The sequence below is a fragment of the Melanotaenia boesemani genome, chromosome 13 (genome assembly GCF_017639745.1).
Source record: "Melanotaenia boesemani isolate fMelBoe1 chromosome 13, fMelBoe1.pri, whole genome shotgun sequence".
Taxonomy (NCBI): Eukaryota; Metazoa; Chordata; class Actinopteri; order Atheriniformes; family Melanotaeniidae; genus Melanotaenia; species Melanotaenia boesemani.
This window is the reverse complement of record NC_055694.1, coordinates 22745147-22769673: the sequence shown is the minus strand read 5'-3', so window position 1 is coordinate 22769673 and position 24527 is coordinate 22745147. Positions and strand designations below refer to the sequence as shown.

Here is a 24527-nt window from a genome sequence, read left to right as displayed (position 1 = left end):
TGCATGTTACTGCCATATAAGCACAACCCTATAAGAGAGGATGTTACACCAAGTTGCATTACACAGCACCATCTAGTGTCAGTGTTCACAGTGAGAGGCAGCAACGTGGGAAATGACAGAAAACAGGTTTAGTAATCCATGTACAGGATTAAAGGAGGATATCACCATGTACTGATACACTCAGTAACTCTAGGATGAATCCACAAGCACAATTAGACAGAGAGCCTTAGGCGTTCATACCCACTGCCCCCAGACAGTACAACAAAGTCTCATGTAAACTATGAAATCCAAACAGGTTTTTTTTTGCCTATTGAATTAAAAATGTTATGTAATTTTAAGAATATGATAAATGTAATAAATGTAAAAAGCATCATACACTTCTATTGCTTGAACTACTTTCAGTGCAGAAGATTTATTTCAGTGTGTACATAAATTTATACATAAAAAAAAAGAAAAATCTATTTTCCAAGAGCTTTTCCAGTATCTAGCTACATTCAGTCTCCACTAAATCAGTCAGTAAGTCAGGATGAGTTCTGGTTAAAAGAAGAAAAGAAGAAAAAATATATTTTAAAGCAGTTTTGAATTTAGCAGGTTTAAGAAACACCAGTTTTAAAAGGGCTTGAAAAGTCTCACAAAATTGTGTGATGACAATCCGACATGAGCATTCATATTTGTTGTTGTCGAGTGGTGTCAAATGGTGTGATGTCTTGTTGACAGTGTGCAGCTGCTTTCCCTGAAGGCACACCTTAACTCAGAAGTGCTTCAACACCTCAAAAACTTCACGTCTGACAGCTCAGACAGTGCATGGACAGGTATGCTGTCCCATCATGCTCTTCTTCGTTGCCAAAGTCACAGAGCATGAAGTTATATCTATCAGCAGATCATATAGGAGCTTTTTTTTTTTTACCATATGTTAGGATCTGAATTTCTTCCTTTCAGGGAGGCAGCTAACATCAAATTCTAATTAGAAAACACCCAGGATGCAACAACATCTAGATTACCACTAATATGTACATGTTGGCACACAAAGCACACACAGAAACACCCACACTACACTCCCACATACAGACAAAAATGATGCTCTTCTGGCTAAATATCTCTCGCCTCATCAAACATTCAAACATTCATGGCAGAGAAGAGAAAGTGCTCGAGAGTGGGTGTAGATTTTTTTTGTGTCACCTTTTGTTGTTATTCTAGGATTATGTGGATGGTCTATCAGATTTATTAGCATTTCTCAACTTGGTTGAACTTTTAAACATAAGCAAAAATGACATAGAACATGTGAATGACTGTAATAAAACCAATGTGTGTGTTCCAATGTGTGTGATATTGTAAAATATCTTATGTGCAAAACTGATATTTTGCACAATTGCAGACAGGTGCAATGAAAGCGCCCTGAAAAATATTGTTTAAGCTCCTTTGTGCATTAATTCATCAGAAACATTAAAGGTCATCTTCCGGGGACATTTCCAATCAAGAAGTTGCTTTCCAAAGCTATTAAACTTCAAGTCATAAATGTATGAGATACTGACCAAGTCCGCAAAGATATGACAATAGAAAGAGCAGAGTGGAAAATTCTATCCAGATTTATCACTTTTCCAAGAAATATTTTGTGTGCTGCCTGCTCTCCTTTCCCTCTATGAAAGCCAGCTCCCAACTGCTATTGTAAAAAGTCACTTTGATAACAATACGTCCAACTTTACTTTTTAGGTTTGATAGATGCAAAAGCAGGCCTTGTGGGTATGAACATAGGTATTTTTTACAAATGGAGGTTTTCCTACGTATCTGAAACTTTCGTTCACATGGAAACTCCGAATTTTGGTTACGTTTGAGATTCTAACCGAAATGAAGATATTTCAAAATTCCAGTGACAGTGTTGACCTATTTCGAACTTATATGTTGCAATGATTTGATGATGCAGTAATTGTTTTTCTTTTTTTCTTTTTTCATTATTTTCTTTTTGTATATAGTTTCTCTTTCATTCGTTTGTTTTAAATTCATTTATTCATTCATTCTATCGGACAAGTTATGCTAGGTTTTAGCGTTGCTATGACAGACTATCTCTGTTGGGGTCTTCCTTTTGTCAAAATGGCTACACAAGATGCTAGTAAGACAGTGTCTAACCTCATTGACAGGACCGTTTAGATGGTTGCTCATATATCTGTCAATTACTGGCCAACAATCTAACAGACTGTTTCTGACTCACTTTATTGTAGGGGGTCACCACAATAAAGAAATGTTCTCTTGTCTCTGAGTGGACTGCTTTGCCTGCATATTGAGGGGAAAGACTGTTGTGAGATCATCTTTTGTGGTGTCAGAAAAATTCCTCACTGTGTTATTTACCATGTGAAAGAAGATCATGCAAACATTTTGGGATTGTCCAGATAAGTGCTTTGATAAATGCAAAAAAAATCACATATACACCTAGTGTATCATTAGCTGTCATTACAAAACTTGTGATGTGGTAGTTGTGTTATAATTATATGTGTCAACTAGTCTTTATCCCCTGTTAAAACAGAAACAAATAAATGAACAATAAATAAATAATCAAGTGGTTGCCATATAAGAAAAAAACTTAATACATCAGTGCTTATGTATTATGCTGTCTAAGTGACAATGTTACTGCTTTCTGTGCTGCTGTTTTTAATCAGTCTTCTGCTGACCCATGCTTGTGTGAGAGGACAGCAAACAGAGCCCAGCCTTGGCATGCCTACAGTGTTGAGGGCTCATCCACACACATAATTATCACAGTCTTTCTGGGGTTTTTTCATCCCCTGAGCGATTCTTAAGTGGTATGGTTTGGGTCTTAAATGTTCTTCCTTAGGGACAGGTTGCCTGTATAGGAACTTTCCTTTTCCCCACACAGTTCATATGAAGAGAGGTACGACATGACAGGACTTCAGGTTAAAGTTCAAGAAAGTATGTAGTTACATTTTAAAGAAGCAATCTTTCAGGCAGAAACATGTTATTTTTATTTCAGGTATAGGCAGTCTTAGTCTGTGAGTTTTATGTTCTATTCTAGTCTGTTAGTTACTAGTCTTTTGTTGTTTTTTTCATCTTGTTTCCTGCTTTATTTTGTGGAGTTGTTGCCCTTGTTTATTCTGTCTGCTTTCCTGCCTGCTCCCGGCTTCCGTCCGTTAATTGTCACACCTGTTTCTTGTTTTGTAAACAGTCCCTCTTATACATACTCCAGGTTTTCCTTTATTTCTTGCCAGCTCATTGTGTGTGTCAGCTGTGTCTTTCATTTAATTAAACCTCCATACTAGCTTTAACTGCCTTCAGTGTTTCAGTCTAGCATTTGGGTCCCACTTCCTCATCTCCAGCTTGCACATTCCTTGACAGAACGAAATGGCCAAAACGGGACCTAGCAAAACATCAAATTACCATACTGGTGTTCTCCTGTTGTGAGGCTAGAACTTGGTCAAGAACCAAATAGAGCTTGACCAAGACCAGCTGCTAAGAGCTCAAGGAAGGGTACAAGGCACTCAGAGACACCATTCTACTGCCCTCAACCACACAGAGCCAGATCTGGTGGAAGAGAGGTCACCAGTCTGGGGAACTAGACTGACTATCTGAGGACCTCCATCTGGAGGGCCCGGGCCTCCTGCCTCTGCATGGACAGCTGTGATGGCCTGAAAGAGGCAAGACTCTTAAGAATCTTGCTTTACACCTCAATCTCAGTGCCCAGGCCTCAGTCTCCTGTGTAGTCTCTGGTGCCCTGGTATTCCCAGCTGTTTTACAAGCCTGTGCCTGAATTAGAGCCCCAGCCTCTAGTGCACTATTTGCCAGTGTCTCAGCATCCCATGCCGATGCCCAGGTCCACCCTATGGGATAAGCTTTGTGCCACTGGGGAGCGAATCTGAATTCTTTATATTTGAATTTGAATCATTCAATTTGAATCTGAATATGCCTGTTTGAAGAATTGCTTAAAAAACTGAATCCAAATGACCATATTTGATAATGAATCTTTGTTTTTTGAATGTGTATATTGGTAAAGTTGAAACTTTTGTATTTGAAAAAATTCATTCCCTAATTAATTTTCATAGTTCAGTTTCAGTTCTCTCCATTCAAATTCAGATCTGAAATACAAATTCAGATCTGAAATACAAATTCAGATCTGAAATTCAAATTCAGATCTGAAATACAAATTCAGATCTGAAATACAAATTCAGATCTGAAATTCAAATTCAGATCTGAAATACAAATTCAGATCTGAAATTCAAACTTTTGTGCCACACATCCGGGACCTGACGTGAGGCAAAACAAGTCGATCGCAGATGGAGTAACGTCAGTTTTGTGCAGTTGTTCTCAACAGCTATAAGCAGAGGGAGGGCGAGGGGAGGGTGGCAGCGGGGAGAGAGAGAGAGAGACGCTAAGATCCAGGCCAGCCACTCTCGCTACAATGGCAGTTACCGTTTCTGCAATGGCACTTGCCGTTTCTGTAGCGGTAGTTACCGTTTCCTCAACGGTCCATGCTACCTGCGTCCCAGGCCTGGTCCTTGCCCCCTGTGCTGCTGCCCATAAAGACACTGCCCCCACCTAGCCTCACTCATGCATCTGTTCCTGGGTCCCAGAAAGGGACGCTCCTCCTTTGCCTCTGAACTTTAATTTAGATTATTGCAGAATAATTGGAGATCAGATTAACATCACACAAATGCAAAACACAAACACATTTTAACTCTCTCAGAAAGGCTTTCTAAAATGTTTTAAAAATAGTCTTATTGCAAGATGAACTTTATTCTTCCAAAATAATACTGAAAAGTGCCTGTAACAGTTTGAATTTACTTGAGCCTTGTTACATCCCCTGGCCTTCAGCCTGGGAATGTATGATTTGAGTGACTGATGACCTGGAATTAGACCCAGCTGGGGTGGCACGCCTCCCCTGTCATGGATTGGACAGCGTCGTTCCCTCCGGATTTCCTGAGCGCCGCCTGCTATTGGATTGGACGGAAAGCACCACACCTCCGCCAGCCTGGCCCAATCGGACCGCTACGGGAGCCATAAGAGAGAACTGCCATCGTCAATCGAGGCAGCTGTGGTTCAGTGGAATCGCAGTGTGCCAAGCTCTGGGATTGTGAATAGACGCTGGTCTGAACTTTGGTGTGTTTGTGGTAAAACCCTTGCGGTTGTGTTAAGCTTTAGGATTCCCTTGGTTGGTTGTTTGCACGATTGTGCTAGTCCTGCAGAGTTGAGAAAAGACACTCCTCTTTTGTGACTATTTTGTGTTTGTATAGAAGATTTTGGTTTCTGTTTAGAAGAGTTCATTTGTTATTTCTTTTATAGACCCTTTTGGTTTGTTTTATGAAATCCTCGGTAAAGAGTTGAAGTTTGTTTTGTTTGTTATTTTGGTTAGCAGTGTTTACCTAAGTAAGGACACCTTTTGTTTAATCATTTGTTTATTTTGTTAGCAGACCGGATATATAACCTGAGAAAGGACACCCTTGGTTTGTATTTGTTTTGTTGAACCCGATTTTTGTATAATAAATTATTATTGTATTTATATATCCTCCCGTTGGTCTGGTTCGTCAATTTGTTATCGTCCCTAAACCCTTAGACTTGAGAACGGGACGTAACAAGCCTGAAATGTAAAGTAGTTGGAAAGTTAAGAATGATGGAGTGACACTCCTAAGTTAACGGTTCCTTGTGGAGTTTTGAGCACCACTGGTTTGGTGGTCATTCTTCTGGGGTAGTTTAACTTTATTTGCTGCTTACATGCACATTCACTATGACTATGCTTTTCATAAAACTGGAAACAGTTTTGAAAAATAACACTAATGAATGTGCAACAATAAAACATTAAATTTTGTATACTGCAGTGCACAAGCAAATGCAGGGATGAATACAAACTAGAAAGCTACACATGAAGTAATAGTTAAAATACAGCCTTTTCAAATTCCGATACTAAAAGAAGAAGTAAAACGAGGAAGAACAACGGTAAACAGAGCTGCAGACAGGTATTGTGACGTTTTCTTTGAGAGTTTAAGCTTCACAGTAAAGCCAATAGGTTTTTTATGTTTTCTAAGAGGACTTTTGGGCAGGTCCTCATTCCAGCAAGAGGCTGATTTTAGGCCAAGATCTGAGTTTAGGATTAACTTGGTGTATAGTATGTGTGTCCTCTTACCACAGTCTCTCGGCCTATTGGAGCAGAGAAAACGTACTCTAGCTGAAAGACGATTGCCAAAGCTTGATGATTAGCCAGCTTGAGCTCCAGGCTGCTGCGAAGGCCCAGCATCTGAGGGAGGGATGATGTTGCTGAGCTGGAGAGAGAAAGAAAATAAAAGAGATGTGCATGTGTAATGAAGGTGTGAGAGATGTGAAGCCGTTACTGAAAAAAATTACAACGCTTCTCCAAAATGCAAAAGGCTCTATTATTTCTTCTCATCAAGCAGTATTTTTTCTTAGAAGGAAACAAAATCAATGTGTTGGAAGATTTACACTCGCTTGCTAAATGTTTCCTGGCAAGCGCTGGCCTCCTGTGTGGGGAACGGAACAGCACTCTTGGTATTCGTCATTCACAGTTTGCATACACCATAGGCGGTAGCATACTGTGGAGCACTAGCGTGTCATGAGGTGGGGCCGAGTGCCTTTTCTCTCTCTTTGCCTCATGGACTCTCAGGACTCAGCTTTTTTTTTTCTGTCTTTCTCTATCTGAAGCCACCCATCATGACACAAGCAAGACAGAGTGGCAGCTTTCAGTGGCAGCACCAATAAAAGTCAAACATCGCAATTACTGGCATCGGTGTTGTTTATCAAACCAAACTGCATTCACAAAACCAAATTCCTCTTCAATGTAAACAGAAAAGTGCAAAACATCTGTTATGATACTAATAAATATTGTTATTCATATAACACAGTAATCAAACCCAGATTGTCGGTTAGCTTGTTCATGTGCTTGTTTCACACCTTCATGTGGTAGCAAGAGACTCATAATCTACATAATCATCACTTCTCTTGGGTCTGATTTGAAGTAGCAAACAATACATTCTGATTTGGGCACTCATCTCAGCTTTTCTACTTTCCTTCAGTCCTTCTTTCAAATTTTCTTTGCTTTATTATTTCATGATGCTGCACTAAATATCCCACTCCATCACCCAGCCGGGTACAGCTTAAATAAGAGTGCTCACACTGACAGAAAGATGTTGAGGAATGTCTGAAAACACTTTCACACTTTTCTGCTTGCATTGTCCAGAGAGAACATGTGGGTGAACACTACTCTACTTCCAACTAATTAGGTATTTAGCAGACAGTACTGTCAGCACAAGCCTGTCTCTTAACACCCCTCATGGTGGATATTATTAAAGCATAAAAAAGCTGGAGCACAGAAAGGTATCAACATTAGGACTTCAGATTAAAAACATTTAAAAACCTTCTTCTCAACTTCAGCTTCTTAATGTTATATTAGTTAAACAATCACTATGCTCCCAGTTCTCAAGCTTTGCTTTGAAAATTTTGCTTATACCAAAGCTTGTCTCATATGAGTGCTTGTGATATTTTCTATGGTGGCTCTGCAGGAAAACTATCTGTGGAGACAGACGTGTTAACATAACCCACAGGAACAAAATGCCAAAGGAACAAAGTGTCAGGCATGACACACCTGCACAATGTCAATAAAAGCAACATAAAGCATTTTTCCAACCAAAAGCAGTTCTGCTTAATGGTTCACTGATACACCCACACGACTCATTAAATGGAACTGCTGGTTGTTGTTTACTTGAGCTGGTCAGAGGTTTGCACAGCCACAGCAGTGGTTGCAGTGGAGTGTTGGTGACAGCTGGTGTACCTTGAACAAACTGAGTCGTAATGCAAAAAGTATCCGAAGGGCTTTTTTTTTTTTTGTTTTTTTTTTTGTTTGTTTTTTTTTAACAGCTGGTACAGATCAATCAACAAATCAGTGGAGCTGAAAACAAAGCTACTTGAAACAAAATAAAAAGGAGCAGTTCTTATTCTTGGATTTTTCCTGTATGATTTAGGATTTCGTTGTGATGGATGGGGTAAGGGTGAGATTTTCATTCTAGCTCCATGATCTAAGGCAGATACTGATGACCTTACATCAGCGTATATGCTTTGACAAGGTTAGCACTAAGTCTCTTTGTGTCTCAATAAAACTCAGGGGCAACAGTAGAGGCATTCATATCTCCTTGACTCTTATGGCATATTAGCAAACATTGAAATGTGCTACAAGGCTGTTTTATGGTGGTATGAAAGTCTGTTCAGTATAGCACACTGTGTAACTTATGAGGCTAGAATAAGGCTGGATCATGCAGGGCTTTATAAGGAACATTGAATTTGTTTTTTGAACAAGATCAGTACATAAATTACAAAGTCTCAGTCGAAATATTAATATAAAGTATTTCTATTTCTATCTAATAGAGCTACATTTCCTGCATCAGTAAATGTATAAAGAGGTTTTGTTTTTTCTTTTCTGTGAAAATATTCTGTATACACATTTCTTTAAATTTTGATGTCAGCAATTTTTTTTTTACCATTCTACACTGTTATTTGTTATTTTTGTAGCATTTGTTTATTGCCACTTGCATATTAGCAAAACTGCAGTGTTAGATTTCAACTCATACGACAAAAAAGGAGAAAACTTAAATAAAAACAGTAAAAAAAATAAATAAAAAAAGAAAACAGCAATGACAACAATATGAAATATTAACTTCATACACAACAATGCAAAAAGCAGGTAAAACTAGCAGAAGCTATACCATATGCTGCAGGACGATGAGAAGAACATTTTACCCAAGTATTATATAATAAGGAAATATAAGCCAACCAAGCTCTTCCAAAATTTAAATTTTGCTGACATCACTTAATAATCTTCCTACCAACCTCTTGTGGCTGATGAAATACCACAAAAAAGACAAATCAGAAAATAATATGGACCTCAGGAATTTGTATGAGAATGTAATCATATTCAACCCTCCCCAACCTAATCATTCCAGCTCCACTGTAGACATACAAGTGTTCCTTATGCTCACCTGTCCTTCACCAGCGTGCTCTTTTTGGAGGCACTGTTGACTCGTCCTCTGACCCCTGAAGCAAGGGGCTCTAGTACTACCACCTGGGGCTTTTCAAGGAAACACCAACCATTGTGGACACCGACATGGAGCCTCCTTTCTTGGATGACAACAGTTCTTTGTGTATCCTCTGATCCTGGCTGTTTCTGAGGGAGAGTGAGACACAGATTGGAGTTGCCACATAATGATATGATGCAGTTAAGTGAAACCTCAAGCCTGGTTTAATTTGAAAATTCCACTGCGCTTGATGTTGGGCTCATATAGGACCTCCTCAGATAGGCGTGGAAGTACTTAACTGGTCTGTTTGAAACCCTGGCAACAATTACATCCAACATATTAAGGATGAACTGGAACATCACCTGTCTACTGTGGCCAACCTTACTGATGCTCCTGTGACTGACAGGGGCCAAATCCTTGCAGCCAGCCTCTAAAATACGATGTTAAGTCCTCCCAGTGGAGTAAAGGATGCCATGACACCATAGCTGTGTCTATGGTTCTCTTTCAACATTCGTTTCGGTATCTCACTATGGGACACGCCCCCAGACGCTGTCCCCAGAAGCCCTTTTTCATTACGCCAGTCCTGACTGGCACGCAGAGGTCACGTCTGCTCCGTAAGGGAGGGGCTTCCTCCCGCTATAAAAGCTTGACGTGACCATCTCTTTTTAGTCTAACACCTCTTCTCGCTCCCAGAAGCAACCTCTCAGACGGCGTGTGTAGCTAAAGGGCTAGCATTACTGTCCACAGAGCGAGCTAACCACTCGGTCGCCGGACGCTTCCTGATACTACGCAGCTATCTGAGAAACCAGCTAGGCTGTCACCAAACAGTAGCTGCTGCAGCTGGCCGCCATACTAGCTGCAGATCGCTTCGTTTTTCCATCGGAGCTGACAAACACGGAGCTTGGAATTTTCCTCACCATGGAGACGGACAAGCTACCACCCAAGTCGTGCGCATGCGGTAGCAAGATTTCCGGGGCAGATACCCATGCTGCTTGTGCTTCGTGTCTTGGGCTGCAACATGCCCAGGACGCGTTAGCATCCCCGACTAGCTGTGAGCATTGTGCACGCCTGTCTCTCAAGACTCGAAGGCGCAGGCTAGCACGCCAAGCTAGCCTGTCGTCCACAGACCCAGTGATGGGGGTAACCATCCCACCACCACAGGAGCTGACTGAGAGTGGCCAGGGAAACACCATCCCTATGGGCACCAGCTGGGGCGACCAGCTAGATGCTGTTGCCCCGTTAACCGACCCTGACGAGCAGGAAGCCAGCCCTCTGGGGCTCGGTGACTTCGCGGGAGTCGACTCTGACTCTGGGGACGAATCTATCAGCCTCGGTTCCGAAGAGGACGAGGGAGATATCGAACCCTTCTCTGTCCCACCGGCTGCAAAGCCGGTGGCCTCGGGTGGCACGTGCAGCGGCTCTCCAAACCCAGTTGCAACGGTGGACCTGCATGACGTTTGTAGAAGAGCAGCTGCAAAGCTGGGCATCGAGTGGCCTGAAACCCTGACGGAGACCACCACGTCCCGCTACGAGGGAAAGAGGCTCCCGAGAGCAAAATCTTCAACCAAACAGCTGCTGCCGGTCTTTCCGGAATGCCTGGAGGAGGCAACCCGGTCATGGAGTAATCCTCTTTCCGCCAAGAACCCCGTCCAGGGAGGGTCGGCGCTTGACTGGGCTGACATGGATGAAAGAGGTTTTTCCCGCCTGCCTCCGGTCGAACCTCTCCTGGCGTCCCACCTCCATCCCACCCAAAAGTCCACCATGACTACGGCGGGCCCCACCCTGCCGTCCAAAGCCGACTGTTTCCAGTCATCCATGACGGAGAAGGGCTATAAATCGGTGGCACTGTCGGTGAAAGCATTGAATGCGTCGTCGCTGCTCCTTGCCTACCAGGCGGAATTACAGGAGGACATGTCGACCACACCGACCTCAGACCTGTGGGAAGAACTGTGCGTGGTGACAGACCTCTGTCTGCGTCTCCACAGGTGCGCTGTCCAGGCCTCTGGAAGAGCCATGGCCCTGATGGTCGCTCAAGAGAGAGCCCGATGGCTGAATTTGTCTAGTCTGCCTCAAAAGGAAAAGGCTCAACTCCTCGACGTGCCCGTGGATCCGAAAGGGCTTTTCGGCCCGGCTGTGGCCACGATGCAAAAACGCTGTGAGGAGAAGAAGCGAGAAGGTGAAGCACTGCAGCTGTGCCTCCCCAGAAAAGTGCCACCTACTCCAACCCCTGCACCCCGGCAGACGTTCGCTCAAGCGACAGCTCGGCCAGCTTACCGCATCAGCAAACGTCAGCCGCAGGCGAGCGACCGCGCTCATGGGAAACCGCCGGAACTCAAGGGCGCTTGGGCAAAGAAGCCCTTTGCCCCCAGTGTGACTCCGAGGGAACCAGCCGCCCCTCCGGTCACTCTGGGCGCCAAGAAGAAGAGGCGCGCTACCTAGAGCGCAGCTGCTGGGGAGGATAAACGGGCTCAGCCAGACGCCTGCCCCCTCCCCTCCAGGACACGTTCTGTCCCCGCTAATGCAAATGCGGACATGTTCAGGACTGTTCATAAGACGTGCAGAGAGTGTGCCGGAGCGCCCCGCACACAGCCACGCCAAAAGGAGGAGAACCGGACCTGCCGAGAGCTCAGTGGAGCCAGAGCTGGGTCCTGGTGCCACACACCAGTGCCTGAGCACACACCAGTGCCCAAACACACACTTCCCCTCCTCCCCTATAAGTTCATTAAAGTTCTGTTACGGCGCGCAGCCAGGCTCCGAGCCGAGGGCGCAGCCATTAAAAACATGGACAATAAAAAAAGTGAAAATAATGGGACAGAATGTGGCTGGGCTGATGCACGTGTCGCCACAAGAGGGCGTCAGTGCTCCACAGCAGGCAGCCTCTCTCTCTGTCACAGGCGGAGTAGGCCCTGCTGCAATGCAGCCCAGCGTGTTGGTACGCTCTGGGTCTGCAAATCTAACGCCACTCGGCCCATTAGCGGACAAAGCACCGCAGTGGAGGATGTGTCGGGCATCGGACTGGGTAATGAAGACTGTAATCAGAGGTTACAGACTCCAGTTTGCCTCCACCCCACCCCGTTTCAACGGGATACTGCAGTCGCAGGCCCGGGGAGACAGGGCTCGTGTTTTGCAGGAGGAAATCTCCACCCTGCAGAACAAGGGCGCAATTCAGCTTGTGCCACCAGAGCAAGGCCAGAGCGGCTTTTATTCGAGATATTTTCTCGTCCCGAAAAAGGACGGGGGTCTGCGGCCGATACTAGATTTGCGTGCTCTGAACAGATACTTAAGACAGTACACGTTCAGGATGCTGACACACGCAGCTCTAATACGGTGTATACGTCCAGGAGACTGGTTCGTCTCCATAGACTTAAAGGACGCTTATTTTCACGTCCCTATTTACCCCCCTCACAGAAAATACCTCAGATTTTCCTTCCAAGGGAAATGTTACGAATACCTGGTGCTCCCGTTCGGTCTTTCTCTAAGTCCACGGGTTTTTGTAAAATGCGCCGAGGCTGCCATCGCTCCCCTGAGGGAGAGGGGGCTGCGCCTGGCGACGTACATAGACGATTGGCTTCTTGCAGCACAATCTCAGGAGGAGGTTCAGGCGCACATCAGGGTGCTAACTTCACACCTGGCTGCTCTGGGCTTCACAATAAATTGGGAAAAGAGCGTTTTGTCCCCAACTCAGGACATCACATTCATAGGCTTGTCCCTAAACTCAGTCGAGTTCCGGGCACGTCTCTCTGTGGAAAGGGTGAAAGCTCTTCGGGCTTGTCTGGCACTTTTCCGCAGGGGGGCGTGGCTGAAATTCAGACTATGTCTGAGACTGCTTGGGCTGATGGCATCGGCGCTGGTGGTGATCCCATTCGGCCGTCTGCACATGCGCCCGTTCCAGCGATGGGTTGCGTCACTCAAACTGAGTCCGACGCGTCACGGTCACTGCCGCGTCCTGATCTCGCTGGCATGCGTCCAGGCTCTGCGTCCTTGGAAACGCACGGCATTCCTGACCACGGGCGTTCCCATGGGGACCGTGTTAACCAGGAAGGTTGTCACTACGGATGCCTCCATGTCAGGATGGGGTGCCACACACGAAGGCAGGACAGTGAACGGTTTATGGAGTTCGCAGATGCAATCGGTTCACATAAACTGCCTGGAACTCCTGGCGGTCTCTTTGGCGTTGAGACATTTTTTGCCTCTTCTGAGAGGACAACATGTTCTGGTCAGGACCGACAACACCACAGTGGTGGCGTATATCAACAGACAAGGTGGTCTGCGCTCACGTCATCTGCACACGTTGGCACACAGGCTGGTAATATGGAGCAGCTCTCGCCTGTTATCGCTGAGAGCTACTCATGTGCCGGGCATTTTGAACCGGGGGGCAGACCTGCTGTCCAGAGGCCACCCTCGCTACAAGGATTGGAAACTCCACAGCGAGGTAGTGACCCTGATATGGGACAAATATGGCCGAGCAGAGATCGACCTCTTTGCGTCGAGGGAAAACGCTCAGTGCCCAATGTTCTACTCTCTGACCGATCAGAGCGCTCCACTGGGTTTGGATGCGTTAGCGCACGAATGGCCACGCCTCCTTCTATACGCGTTTCCTCCGCTGGAGCTGATCATTCCCACTCTGGCCAGGGTGCGGGAGGGGGGTCACTCCCTCATCCTGATAGCACCCCGGTGGCCTGGGAAACACTGGCTGGCAGAAATCTTTCAGCTGCTTTGCAGCCAGCCGTGGCCTCTACCTCCACGCAGAGATCTTCTGTCACAGGCGCGCGGGGAGATTTTCCACCCTCACCCGGAGCGCATGGCTTTGTGGGCTTGGCCCGTGAGAGGTTGAACTTGGTCACCTCCGGGCTCCCACAGAACGTTATTAACACCATTCAAAGCGCCAGATCCTCCTCCACCCGCAGCGCATATGATGGCAAATGGCGTGCGTTTGAGGACTGGTGTGCGGCAGCAGGTGTGGTGGCTTTTCAGAGCCCCATCCCCACTGTTTTGACTTTTTTACAGAAGCTGCTGGATAAAGGTTTGGCTTTTTCCACAGTCAAGGTCTATCTGGCTGCCATATCGGCGTGTCATATAGGTTTTGGGGACAAAACGGTGGGCCAGCACCCGCTCGTTTGTCAGTTTATGAGGGGCGCACGTCGTCTCCGCCCAGTCTCCAGGAGCCTAACCGCTCCATGGGATTTACCTGTAGTGCTTGATGCGCTGTCGCGCCCACCTTTTGAGCCACTGCAGCAAGCTGAGTTGAAAATGTTGTCATTTAAGACGGCTTTGCTGCTTGCGTTGGTTTCAGCCAAGCGTGTGGGTGACATCCAGGCATTGTCAGTTAACCCAGCCTGTATGCAGTTTCTGATGGGGAATTCTAGGGTTCTGCTTAAGCCTAACCCTGCGTTTGTGCCGAAGGTCTACAACCCGGGCCGGTTATACCGCCCCATCGAACTGTCGGCCTTCTACCCGCCGCCTTTCTCGTCGCAGGAGCACGAGCGGCTTCACGCTCTCTGCCCGGTTCGGGCGTTACGCATTTATGTGGATAGAACAGCTGGATTCAGGAAATCTGAGCAGCTGTTTGTCTCATGGGCCCCACCCCACAGGGGGAAGCCCCTCACTAAGCAGAGATTGTCCCACTGGATTACGGGCGCCATTGCAATGGCATATGGCAGCAGTGGGTTACAACCCCCTACAGGCTTGCGTGCTCATTCCACTCGTGGGATGGCTGCATCCTGGGCTCTGTTTGGGGGCGCTTCTGTGGAAGACATCTGTGCGGCCGCCAACTGGGCGACACCGCATACTTTCGCTAGATTTTACAATTTGGATGTCACTGCTCCCTCACTGTCTCACACAGTGTTGAGCGTGGGCACCGTGTCTGTGTGAACTCTTAAAGGGTCTTCGAGGTAAGCCTGTCTGGCAATACGGGAGTCTCTATATCCCATAGTGAGATACCGAAACGAATGTTGAAAGAGAACTTTAGGTTAAGAAATTAACCCCGGTTCTCTGAAACATGAGTGAGGTATCTCACCAGACCACCCTCCTTGCCTGGAGCGAGGAAGAGGTGTGCTTACCTAGACTAAAAAGAGATGGTCACGTCAAGCTTTTATAGCGGGAGGAAGCCCCTCCCTTACGGAGCAGACGTGACCTCTGCGTGCCAGTCAGGACTGGCGTAATGAAAAAGGGCTTCTGGGGACAGCGTCTGGGGGCGTGTCCCATAGTGAGATACCTCACTCATGTTTCAGAGAACCGGGGTTAATTTCTTAACCTAAAGTTTTGGAATGATGAATTCAACAATTACATACGCAGAGATTTTCCTTTTTTATCGTGAGTCACATTCTAGTATACAGTATGTGAAAAAGAAATCTTAAAACACATCAGATTTTACTAACAGTAAAGCAATACTGGCATCTCCTCAATTTTTACTGGAATAATTCCAAGAAATTTGTGACTACTTGTCCCAATTATTTCTTCATTCTACCCTCAGGTCATTCTGCACCCATCTAGACTGACTGTCAGTGGTCAAACTCCCCTCTTGCACCATTATTGCAACTCTGCCCAAACTATTAGAGAAAGGTGTAGCAGCCTTTTAATTGAATGCTTTCTCGGGCACTTCTCTGTCCAAAAATATTGTAACTCGCCAATGACACATGCATCAAATATGAACACAAGCAAACTTCTTTCCAGCCTGCAAGTTTCGGTCAGGCCACAAATATCCATGTAAAAGTTTAATAAGCATACTGACAGATGGCATCAAAAGTCAGGCCACATCTGAACTGTATCACAAAGATTGTTATTTCAGCAGGTACTTGTGGATTTAAGTAAAACATTTGCCACATTCTATTAAAGCCAAGTTCCTGTTAAAAAATGCATGATGGCATTCCAGTAAAAATTCAGATGTTCTATTTAAAAAAAGTTGCGCACTGCTGTAGATGCTGCTAAGCCATTTTCAAAAATATCTGATGAACATTCGGCCTTGACTTTACGCAGACCAAAGAAGAAACTCAAGATTGTCTGTTGCATTAAATTACTGAGTGGCGGTTTTTTTAAAGTTGGTTCTCAAGTTTGAGTGGTTGTCTTGTTGGAGCACAACACACCTGGAAATTCTGTGGATAAAGGTCAAAAACTCATTTCTGTGTTTATTTAACTTACTTTTAGATTTTATTATTTCCTTTGATTCTTTTTCTTTTTTACTGAAATGTATCTATATTCAAACATATTGCAATAAAAATGTACATATAACACTGTAAAGACTTCACCATGTGATGAGAAAAAAAAAACACATTTCCCTTCAACAAAATGAGGATTGCAGCTCTGATCAGCTCAGATCAAGCTCCTACTTTGGTGACGGAACTAATGCTTTAAGCAGGTACAAACAAAGCTTTCATTCCTTTTTCAGTCCATACGCATCTGCGCTAAAACACTGGAATATTTTCTAAAATGGGAAAATACAGCAGATCACAAATGAAGTGTCAGACATTGGACGACAACATGTTTTTCCTGTTTATAACTGGACTAATGTGGATTACATAATTTTTCATATTTTATATTTCTTATTTTAGAATTGGACAACAATAAATTGGATTGATTTGGAATGTGTTTTTAAATACAGTCCAATATTTTTTGATATGGCTACAACAGTTGCTGTGTGGAGGAGACATGGGTGCTAGACAACACCAAGGAGTGTGTGCTATGGGAAAGTATTTTCCCTGTTTGTGTAAATTTATTTGTGATTTGGGATGGCTCTGTGGTTGAGCAGAGCATCAGTGTGTACGAGCAAGTCAGAAACAGCTTTGTTTATGCTTTATTTCTTTGTACAAACTCTCCTCTTTTAGGGAATTGGGTGTTTATTAGAAAGAAATAGTCAATGGCGATATATTGGCTGAGTTTGTTTTAGTGATCTGACGCTAACTAACTAGCAGTCTGGGTAACAGGAATTCAGGACTCGCTAGTCAGCAGACTGACACATGGCGGCCACAAGGCCTAGACTTCCACCAGGATGCCAGGATACTGGCAGGCCTAGGGCACCACCAGGCTATCCACATGACCAGGCTTTCCATCTTCTTAGAGGTGCAAACTGTTGCTCTGAATAAAAAAGAGTTAAAAAAGAGTTATTGTAATTTTCTTGGAAGACCGTGTATGAGATGTTATTTTTATACCAAGTTCTATTCTGTTTTTGACTGTTTTCCTCTCATAAATAACATTAAGAAAAAAATCTCAAGACTTATCAAACCATAGTTTACTACTGAACTTAGGAAATCTGTTTTAAAGAAAAATAAATTATATAAAAAAAATACCTATCTACAAAGTCCTACTCATTTAAACAATGCTTCATATAAATCATTTAAGAACAAATACAACTACTTATAAATGCTAAATGGGAGTATTACAGTAACCAATTTAACAGCTTTACAAATACAATAAATAAACATGGGACACTGAAAGAATTGCTTAATATGAGCCATACCTCTTCTCTATCCCCAGTGGAATTTCATGATGGCGTAGTAAAGAAAGCAGAGCCATCCCAAATCACAAATAGATTCAATGATTTCTTTGGGAATGTGGGACCATGTCTTGCAAAAGATATTGACAATACCTTTGGTTTTCCCACTGATTTTATAAGTAAAGAGTATGCCTACCTAAATGTTTTTGAGCCTATAAAGTCGTCATAAGAACTTGATATTATTATAAGCCTCAAAAAAACCTCTCTTGGCCATGATGAAATTCCAGCCTCTTTGTTCAGAAAGGTAGCTTCTTTAATTATCAGTCCCTTAACATTTTTTTTTCCGAGTCATTTGAATCAGGTACTGTCCCTCAAGCCTTCAAAATTGCCAAAGTTATTCCCTCTTTAAATCTGATGATTCATCTGTATTTTCAAATTATCATCCTATATCCATACTGCCTAGATTTTCTAAAATTCTGGAAAAGTTGGAATACAGTAGAATCATGAAACACGTGGATCCTAACAATATTTTGTTCAAACATCAATATGGGTTTAGGAAGAAATATTCTTCATATTTGGCAGTTTTACACCCCTGAAGAAAAATTATTGCTGTTCTGTTAAAAATTCTCTGTTGTGTTTCTCAAGCAGTTGGTTATCTGGTGTTGGGTTGGATTGAAGGGTTGTTGCCTTCTATCTTTTTTATATTTGTCTTACTCTCAGCCTCCACTCTAATTCATCCCAAAGGTGTTCTGTCAGGTTGAGGTCAGGAATCTGTGCAGGCCAATCAAGTTCATTCACAGCAAACTCGCTCATCCATGTCTTTATGGACCTTGTTTGTGCACTGGTGCACAGTCATGTTGGAACAGGAAAAGGCCCTTCCCAAACTGTTTCCACAAAGTTGGGAGCATGGAATTGTCCAAAATCTCTTGGTATGCTGAAGCATTCAGAGTTCCTTTGGAACTAAAGGCAGGGTGCGAACCACAGGGGAGCTGGGGGAGCTATAGCTCCCCTTAATGAAACATGAGCTCCCCTAGAAACAGGATTTATGAAATGTTGGGGGAGCTATATAATACTGACAATAAAACGTATGCTGATTGCTCACAAATTCACTGTAGCCTAAAGTATGACTATGGATGCTATAATTATTGTGACCACTGAAGCGTGGCGGCGCTCCAAGTTAAACTTCCTGTAGATCTACGTTAAATACAAAATAAAAGAAGTAAATGCGTAAAAGGTAAGGTAAGACCTGCTTTAACTATTTACAATATGGGAAACTATCATTGCTCATTATATTGTGTATGGCAAGCATCGCTGTGTACGTGTGTGATATGTGGGGAATATTAACTATGTAAGTTGATCTTCGCAAAAAGAGGGGTAAAAAAATTTTTTGCAAGGGACATTTGCACCTGTTATGTATTATTGTTGCATAAGAGTTGTTAACCATTATGTATTGGTACGCCTATGTTCTGTGGGGCAAGCTGTAATATCAGCTAGCATCATGTTCTTACTTGCCGAAAAAAGATAGGAAATGCAAAAAAGCGGCTCCCCCTAAGCCCACGGTATGGTTCGCACTCTGACTAAAGGGCCACTAAGCCCAGCACCTGAACAAGTACCCCAAACCATAATCACTAGGTATATTGGAAATGTTTTTATATTTTGTGTCATAATTTTACTTTGTGTTATAGTTGATAATGGCACACTCGTTGAAAAGAAATTTTCAAACTGGCACTCCATGTAACAAAGGTTGCAGACCCCTGACGCAGACGTACCCAGTACTCCGTTTTCATGTATGCAGCTGTTTTTCAAGAGCAGCCCTTTTGGAAACGCCAGATTGAAATGTCTATTCAGCTTGTAAAATCTAAAGCAACTTATCTGTAGCTACCCCTCAACAGACTCCACAACGGACTCTGCGTTGAAGTGTAGAGCAGATATCTGACAGCAGAGTAGCCTACCCCTGCTGCGCTTCTGGAGGCGGCAATGCTGGTTCAATTAAGAAATTTTTAAAGTTGTCCATGTGAAACGATTTAATTCTCTGCATTTTGAAGGCGGCCTGCCACAGCTGATTCCATGTAGGGGAAACACTGTAGTTGGATAGAAGTTTAACATGGGAAGAGTTGCTTACATGCCCTTTGAGCTTTTTTACCCTTCCTGCCTTTTTAACATGTTTTATTTTTAAACATGTTTGTCTTACATACATTAAATAATAAAAAAAAAGAACAGTAAGTACAAATAACAAATAAAACATTTTTTTTGTTTTTCTTTTTGAGTATGAGTGCTTCCTGGATTCAGCATAATATTTATTTTAGAATCATTTAAAGCAATGGCACACGTTTACCACCTTAAAACTCTGTGCTTTTGACTTGTTTTGATCGGAGCTGTCCTTACTCTGCTGCATCCCAGAGAAATCGATTTCTCAACTTTGTGTTCCTGCCCAGAGCTTCATATGACAGCAGTATTTTGGCAATGCATAACATGCCATCAAATGGACATCAACACACTTGCGGTTCTGGACGGCTCCATGGCTGATTCAGCAAAGAAATAAAAAAGGATAATCAAAGACAGTGAGGAAAAGAAAGAGAAAGCAACAGAGGTTTTATGCACTGGAATAAGCTCAAAGAAGATGACAGATGGTTAAATAGCCTTCATTAGGGGGTGCCAAAGTGTGAAAATATGCCAAAGTTCAGTAGTGGTGTTTTTAAAACACATTTATTTATTTAATGCATTTTAATACTTTGTGCAATTTTTTTTATTCTAAATGAAAGAAATACTGGACAAAATTATGGCAATGAGATGCAATTTGTATTAACTTAAAATTTTCATGCATTCTCTTTTAATTGTTATCAATGAATTGCAGATACAGGTACAGATACAGTGTACATGCTAATTAACAAATATTTGAAAAACAAGCTAAAGTGGGAACAGATGCTGGTCGAGACTGACTGTTACTCTCGATCTGCTGTTGCTTCTGCACAGCCGACTGACAGCTGCTCAATGACTGCCTGTTTACTTTCTAACCCCAAAGTGCAAAGCCACACTAAACTCGCCTCTCATCTCATTCCTTCCTATTTGTTTCAGTTCAGTCTTCTCCCTCTCCCCATCATATCTCCTACTCCCACTCTCTTTTTCTATCCCTCTCTTTTCAGTGTCATTCTTGCTTTCTATCCCCCCCGCAGCTTAAAACCTTCTCCATATCCACCCACACCTTCTCAATCAAATTAGCATATCAATTCAGTGCTGGGTTTTTTTTTCTTTTAAAGCAACAACAGCAGGAGCAGGAGCTGCAACCCAGCCTGCCTAGATACCAAACAACCTACACGCATCACTGCTTGCTGCTGTTTTCCTCATGTTACATCTCTACACCAGCTGACTCCATTGTTCTCTCTGTCTGCCTGTTTACTACCCTATCTACCTTCCTCTTATTATCATCACTCAATCTCAGTCAAGTAGAGGTCAATAAATGTTCATCAATGTGCCACATTTTACTTTTGGTGATGGCAAATTAAGCTCATTGTCAAATTACTTCCTCCTTTGTGTCTTTCCTCTTAAAAACTATCTCTAAAATGTATCCTTTCAACTCAAGTGCTTTATGTTTTTGCTAGGAAAAGACATCTTGGTCACATATATGTTCAAAACAAAAATAAAAACCTAGAAAATCTGACTCAATTTGCAAATAGTGACTATACAGCATGGCTTGCCTATAGGGCTTCTGTGTTGTGTTTCTGGAAATTTACTTATTTTTTTTACAAGACAATGTGGTGATTCATTAATGCAACCCTCTGTGTGTGGTGCATTTTTAATCGTGTCGGCTCTCATTTGGCTTTGGGGAGGTTACATAACTGTGCTTTAGCTGGATCGCATAGGCTAAGGCTCCAATCAATTACTATGTACCAGCACAAAGGAGCATACATCACACTCAGCTGCAGGTGCCAGGCATGCACAGTAGTAAACCATGTATCCACAATGCACACAAATATGGTTTTAATATCACACAAATTTATTTTCTGATTTAAATTAACTCAGTGATTTGCATGATTGCATCTATACTTATGATGTTTGTTTAAATATATGATTCATTCTTGATTTGTCTTAATAATCGCAATAGGGGACATCTGCATAAATAAACTTAATGAGGACATTTGTTTGTTATTCCTTTTTCTTTCTTCTATACGTGTCAATTAGCAGCTACTTTAACAATTGTGATTTATATTTAATTTTTCAGCTTGGCATCATGTTGGTATTAAGACTTATACACAGAAATGTTCCACATTTGACTAGCTTTTGGGGCAACCAAGGAAACAATAAGCACTGCAGCTGCATCAAGTTCATTTGTGCTTGAAATGGATTCTGTCTGACTTGTCAGAGCTGCTCAGAAAATTTGCGACGTGAGTCTGGAACCAAGTGACAAAACCACAAATTAGATTATTATCATGGTCTGGCATTGGTATATTGCTCATAATAAAATATACTTTATTTTTATCTGAATAGGTTTGTTAATTGTAATTTTTCCATTTTGAAATGATTAATTTATTAGTGATTAATTAAATGAACTTCATGTTTTACAATATTTTAGAAAATTCAGTATGTTTCCATACTGTAGATTTCTCATAGATAGATAGATAGATAGATAATGTCTTTTAATCTAGAAATATATGGTTTTATCTAAATGAAATTAAAAATATTTCTCAATTTAATTGTTCAACAATGCAAACAATACAGAGCCTTTTTAGGCATAGAACTATCCTTCTGTCACATGCAAACTTCTAATGTCAGTATTTCTACTCTTGCATCACACAGCTGTTGTAACTTGCCTTTGTGACATCTGAGTAAAACATTACATTGTCTTTGGTCTTGCTATCAGCAAGTAGCGGCTATCAGCAAAAGTGTGACAGGATATTTGTAAATAATTGCTTTCAGTGACATGGAGATCATAATTATGATTGTGTATGTTCCTACACAGTCAGTCTTTTCTGCCATTTTCCGCTGTTGCAGCCCGAGTTGAAGAGCATGACAGGGAAATGGCTTTGTCTGGTGTAGGACAGGTCTGCCACAAAGTGTTTTAGAGAGAAAATAAAAGATAGATGGAAAATGTTGTTTATAAGGGAGCATCAGTTAAAGTGCTGCTTTCTGTTCGCTCTCTCCCTACGCTCCTCTTTCATTTCTTTCATTGCTCTTTTCCTCACTCTGTCACATTGTCTCCCTCTCTCTCCTTATACCTATCTTGCACACTACACCCCCGCCTCCTCCCCGTCTGCTTCTGTCACAGATTTCTTCCTCCATCGCCTGGAATATGAATATTTTAGAGCTAAGGAGCTTAAAGGGAACAATGAAATAGCCCCAAAGTTAAATTATACTCTATTTCCAAAGTCACAGAAGAGGGACTTCTTTGAGTGATAAGCGCACCAATGCAACATGGGTGTGTCCTTCTGGTTTTCACACTCAGACAAGCTTAGTTGTCTCTTTTACTTTTTTTTACAATCATATTTGTGGTATTTACCCTAAGGTGGTTTCTTGAATTGTTGAACAACAAACCTGCAAGGTACCTAACCTACATGGTCGCCTCAGGTATCATCAGACACACTTTATGCCTGTATTAGAAAAAAAAATACAAGTTCCTCTGGAACATGCATATGTATCATTTGGTGATACAGAAAAAAAGGGAGAGGTACAAAAAAAAAGACTCATTGTAAATTGTATCATCCAATTTCCCAAGTCACACTAGTCTGGACACTGAAAGGGAAACAAAACACTGTGGTCAACGTGTTTTGTTGACTTAATTTATCATTTGTCTCCTATTCCCAGGAAAAAATATTGTATTCCTTTTATATCTCTGTTGGAGATAAATCACTCAGAAGAAAATCAAAGATAACACCACTGGTAGAATTACAGGGGAGAAAAGACTGGGGATATTAGTGCATAATGTTTATTGGCTGCTTTACATTTAATGTATGCGACATTTTTTTTTTGCATTGACATTAAAATCCTCCACATTAAAAAATAATACTTTGTTAAAATGTGTAAATGATATTACTGCTGTTATTTATTTAAATAAATAAATAAATAAAAGGCTTTAAATGTTACTCAATTTACCGGTTGAACTGCTGGGCGATGTAGGACACGGAGGAATGAGGATGAAATATTACTAAGTAATACTGATTTAGTCTGGGACACAGTCATTAGAATATAATCTGCTAAAATAAGAAAGTCATTTAGCAGAAGTCTAGATATTACAGCAGTAGAATGAGAATTGAATAGCAGGCAGCAGCTGTGTGTGAAACTGAGAAAAATTAATGTAGATTTTCTGAAAATCATAAATTAGTTTTGAGGAGAACTACTTAAAAAAAAAAAGATCAAGCAATAGAATAAACTCTCCATTATGACTACAACATGGATCAAAAATACTCAAGATGGCACACAAATCTTGACTCAGAAATTAATGAATAGGGTTATGACAGGGTTTCTGAACCTGGTAATGTCTGGATATCCAGTAGCCACAAACACTTGTTCACAAGACTTTTTTATTCTTCAACTTGGCCATTATTGCATAATAGTTTCCAGGTTTCCTTGTATTGTAAAATTCTCCAAGCAGTTCTCCAAGCACACTAAAGTATACACATTATCCACAGTGATCACTTTAAAAGTGGAACTTGTTGTAGGCTACAACAGGTGAGAATATATTGGTATTATTTGACTTGTACAAGCTATGGGAAGAAGTCCTGGGATATTACAGTGGCTAGCTCTGCTCTCCAGGCTAACAAGAAGGTGTTAGCTGTTAGGAACCATAACTGGGACCAGTTTAGTCAGCGGGCACCAGTGTTAGGCACGTTACTTGAATAAAGGAATTGTATATAATCAGAGTGTGAATTACATAGAAGCCCTATATTCAGAAGTGCACCACAACTTTGCAAGTTACGTGCACGCACATAGGACTTGCGTGACTTTAGCTGGAGTTATACTAGTCTGTGTCAGGTTGGGTCCACAAAGCTGACGCAGATGAAATGTGCATATATGCTTGAGAGTAGGGTAACAGCGTCATGTTGCAGTTTCTTTTCTGGAAGTGGGCTGGTATCGACTGGTAAATCCAA

The 24527-nt window shown here is 42.4% G+C and overlaps 1 protein-coding gene and 1 long non-coding RNA gene across 3 annotated transcripts in view; one reads left to right on the top strand and one right to left on the bottom strand.

Moving 5' to 3' along the window:
* The window catches only part of nphp4 (nephronophthisis 4), a 184646-nt gene that overhangs the window by 111449 nt on the left and 48670 nt on the right, over window positions 1–24527 (bottom strand). For both annotated transcript variants that reach the window (XM_042003774.1, XM_042003773.1), the window contains exons 8-9: window positions 8982–9166; window positions 6122–6257 (exon numbers count right to left, since the gene is read on the bottom strand). In XM_042003774.1, coding sequence (XP_041859708.1) covers window positions 6122–6257; window positions 8982–9166 — 321 coding nt within the window. The remainder of the gene's footprint in view (window positions 1–6121; window positions 6258–8981; window positions 9167–24527) is intronic.
* LOC121651512 lies at window positions 1604–13318 on the top strand. Its single transcript, XR_006012445.1, has 3 exons — window positions 1604–1614; window positions 5951–5954; window positions 13239–13318. It is a non-coding gene; the product is annotated as an uncharacterized LOC121651512 (long non-coding RNA).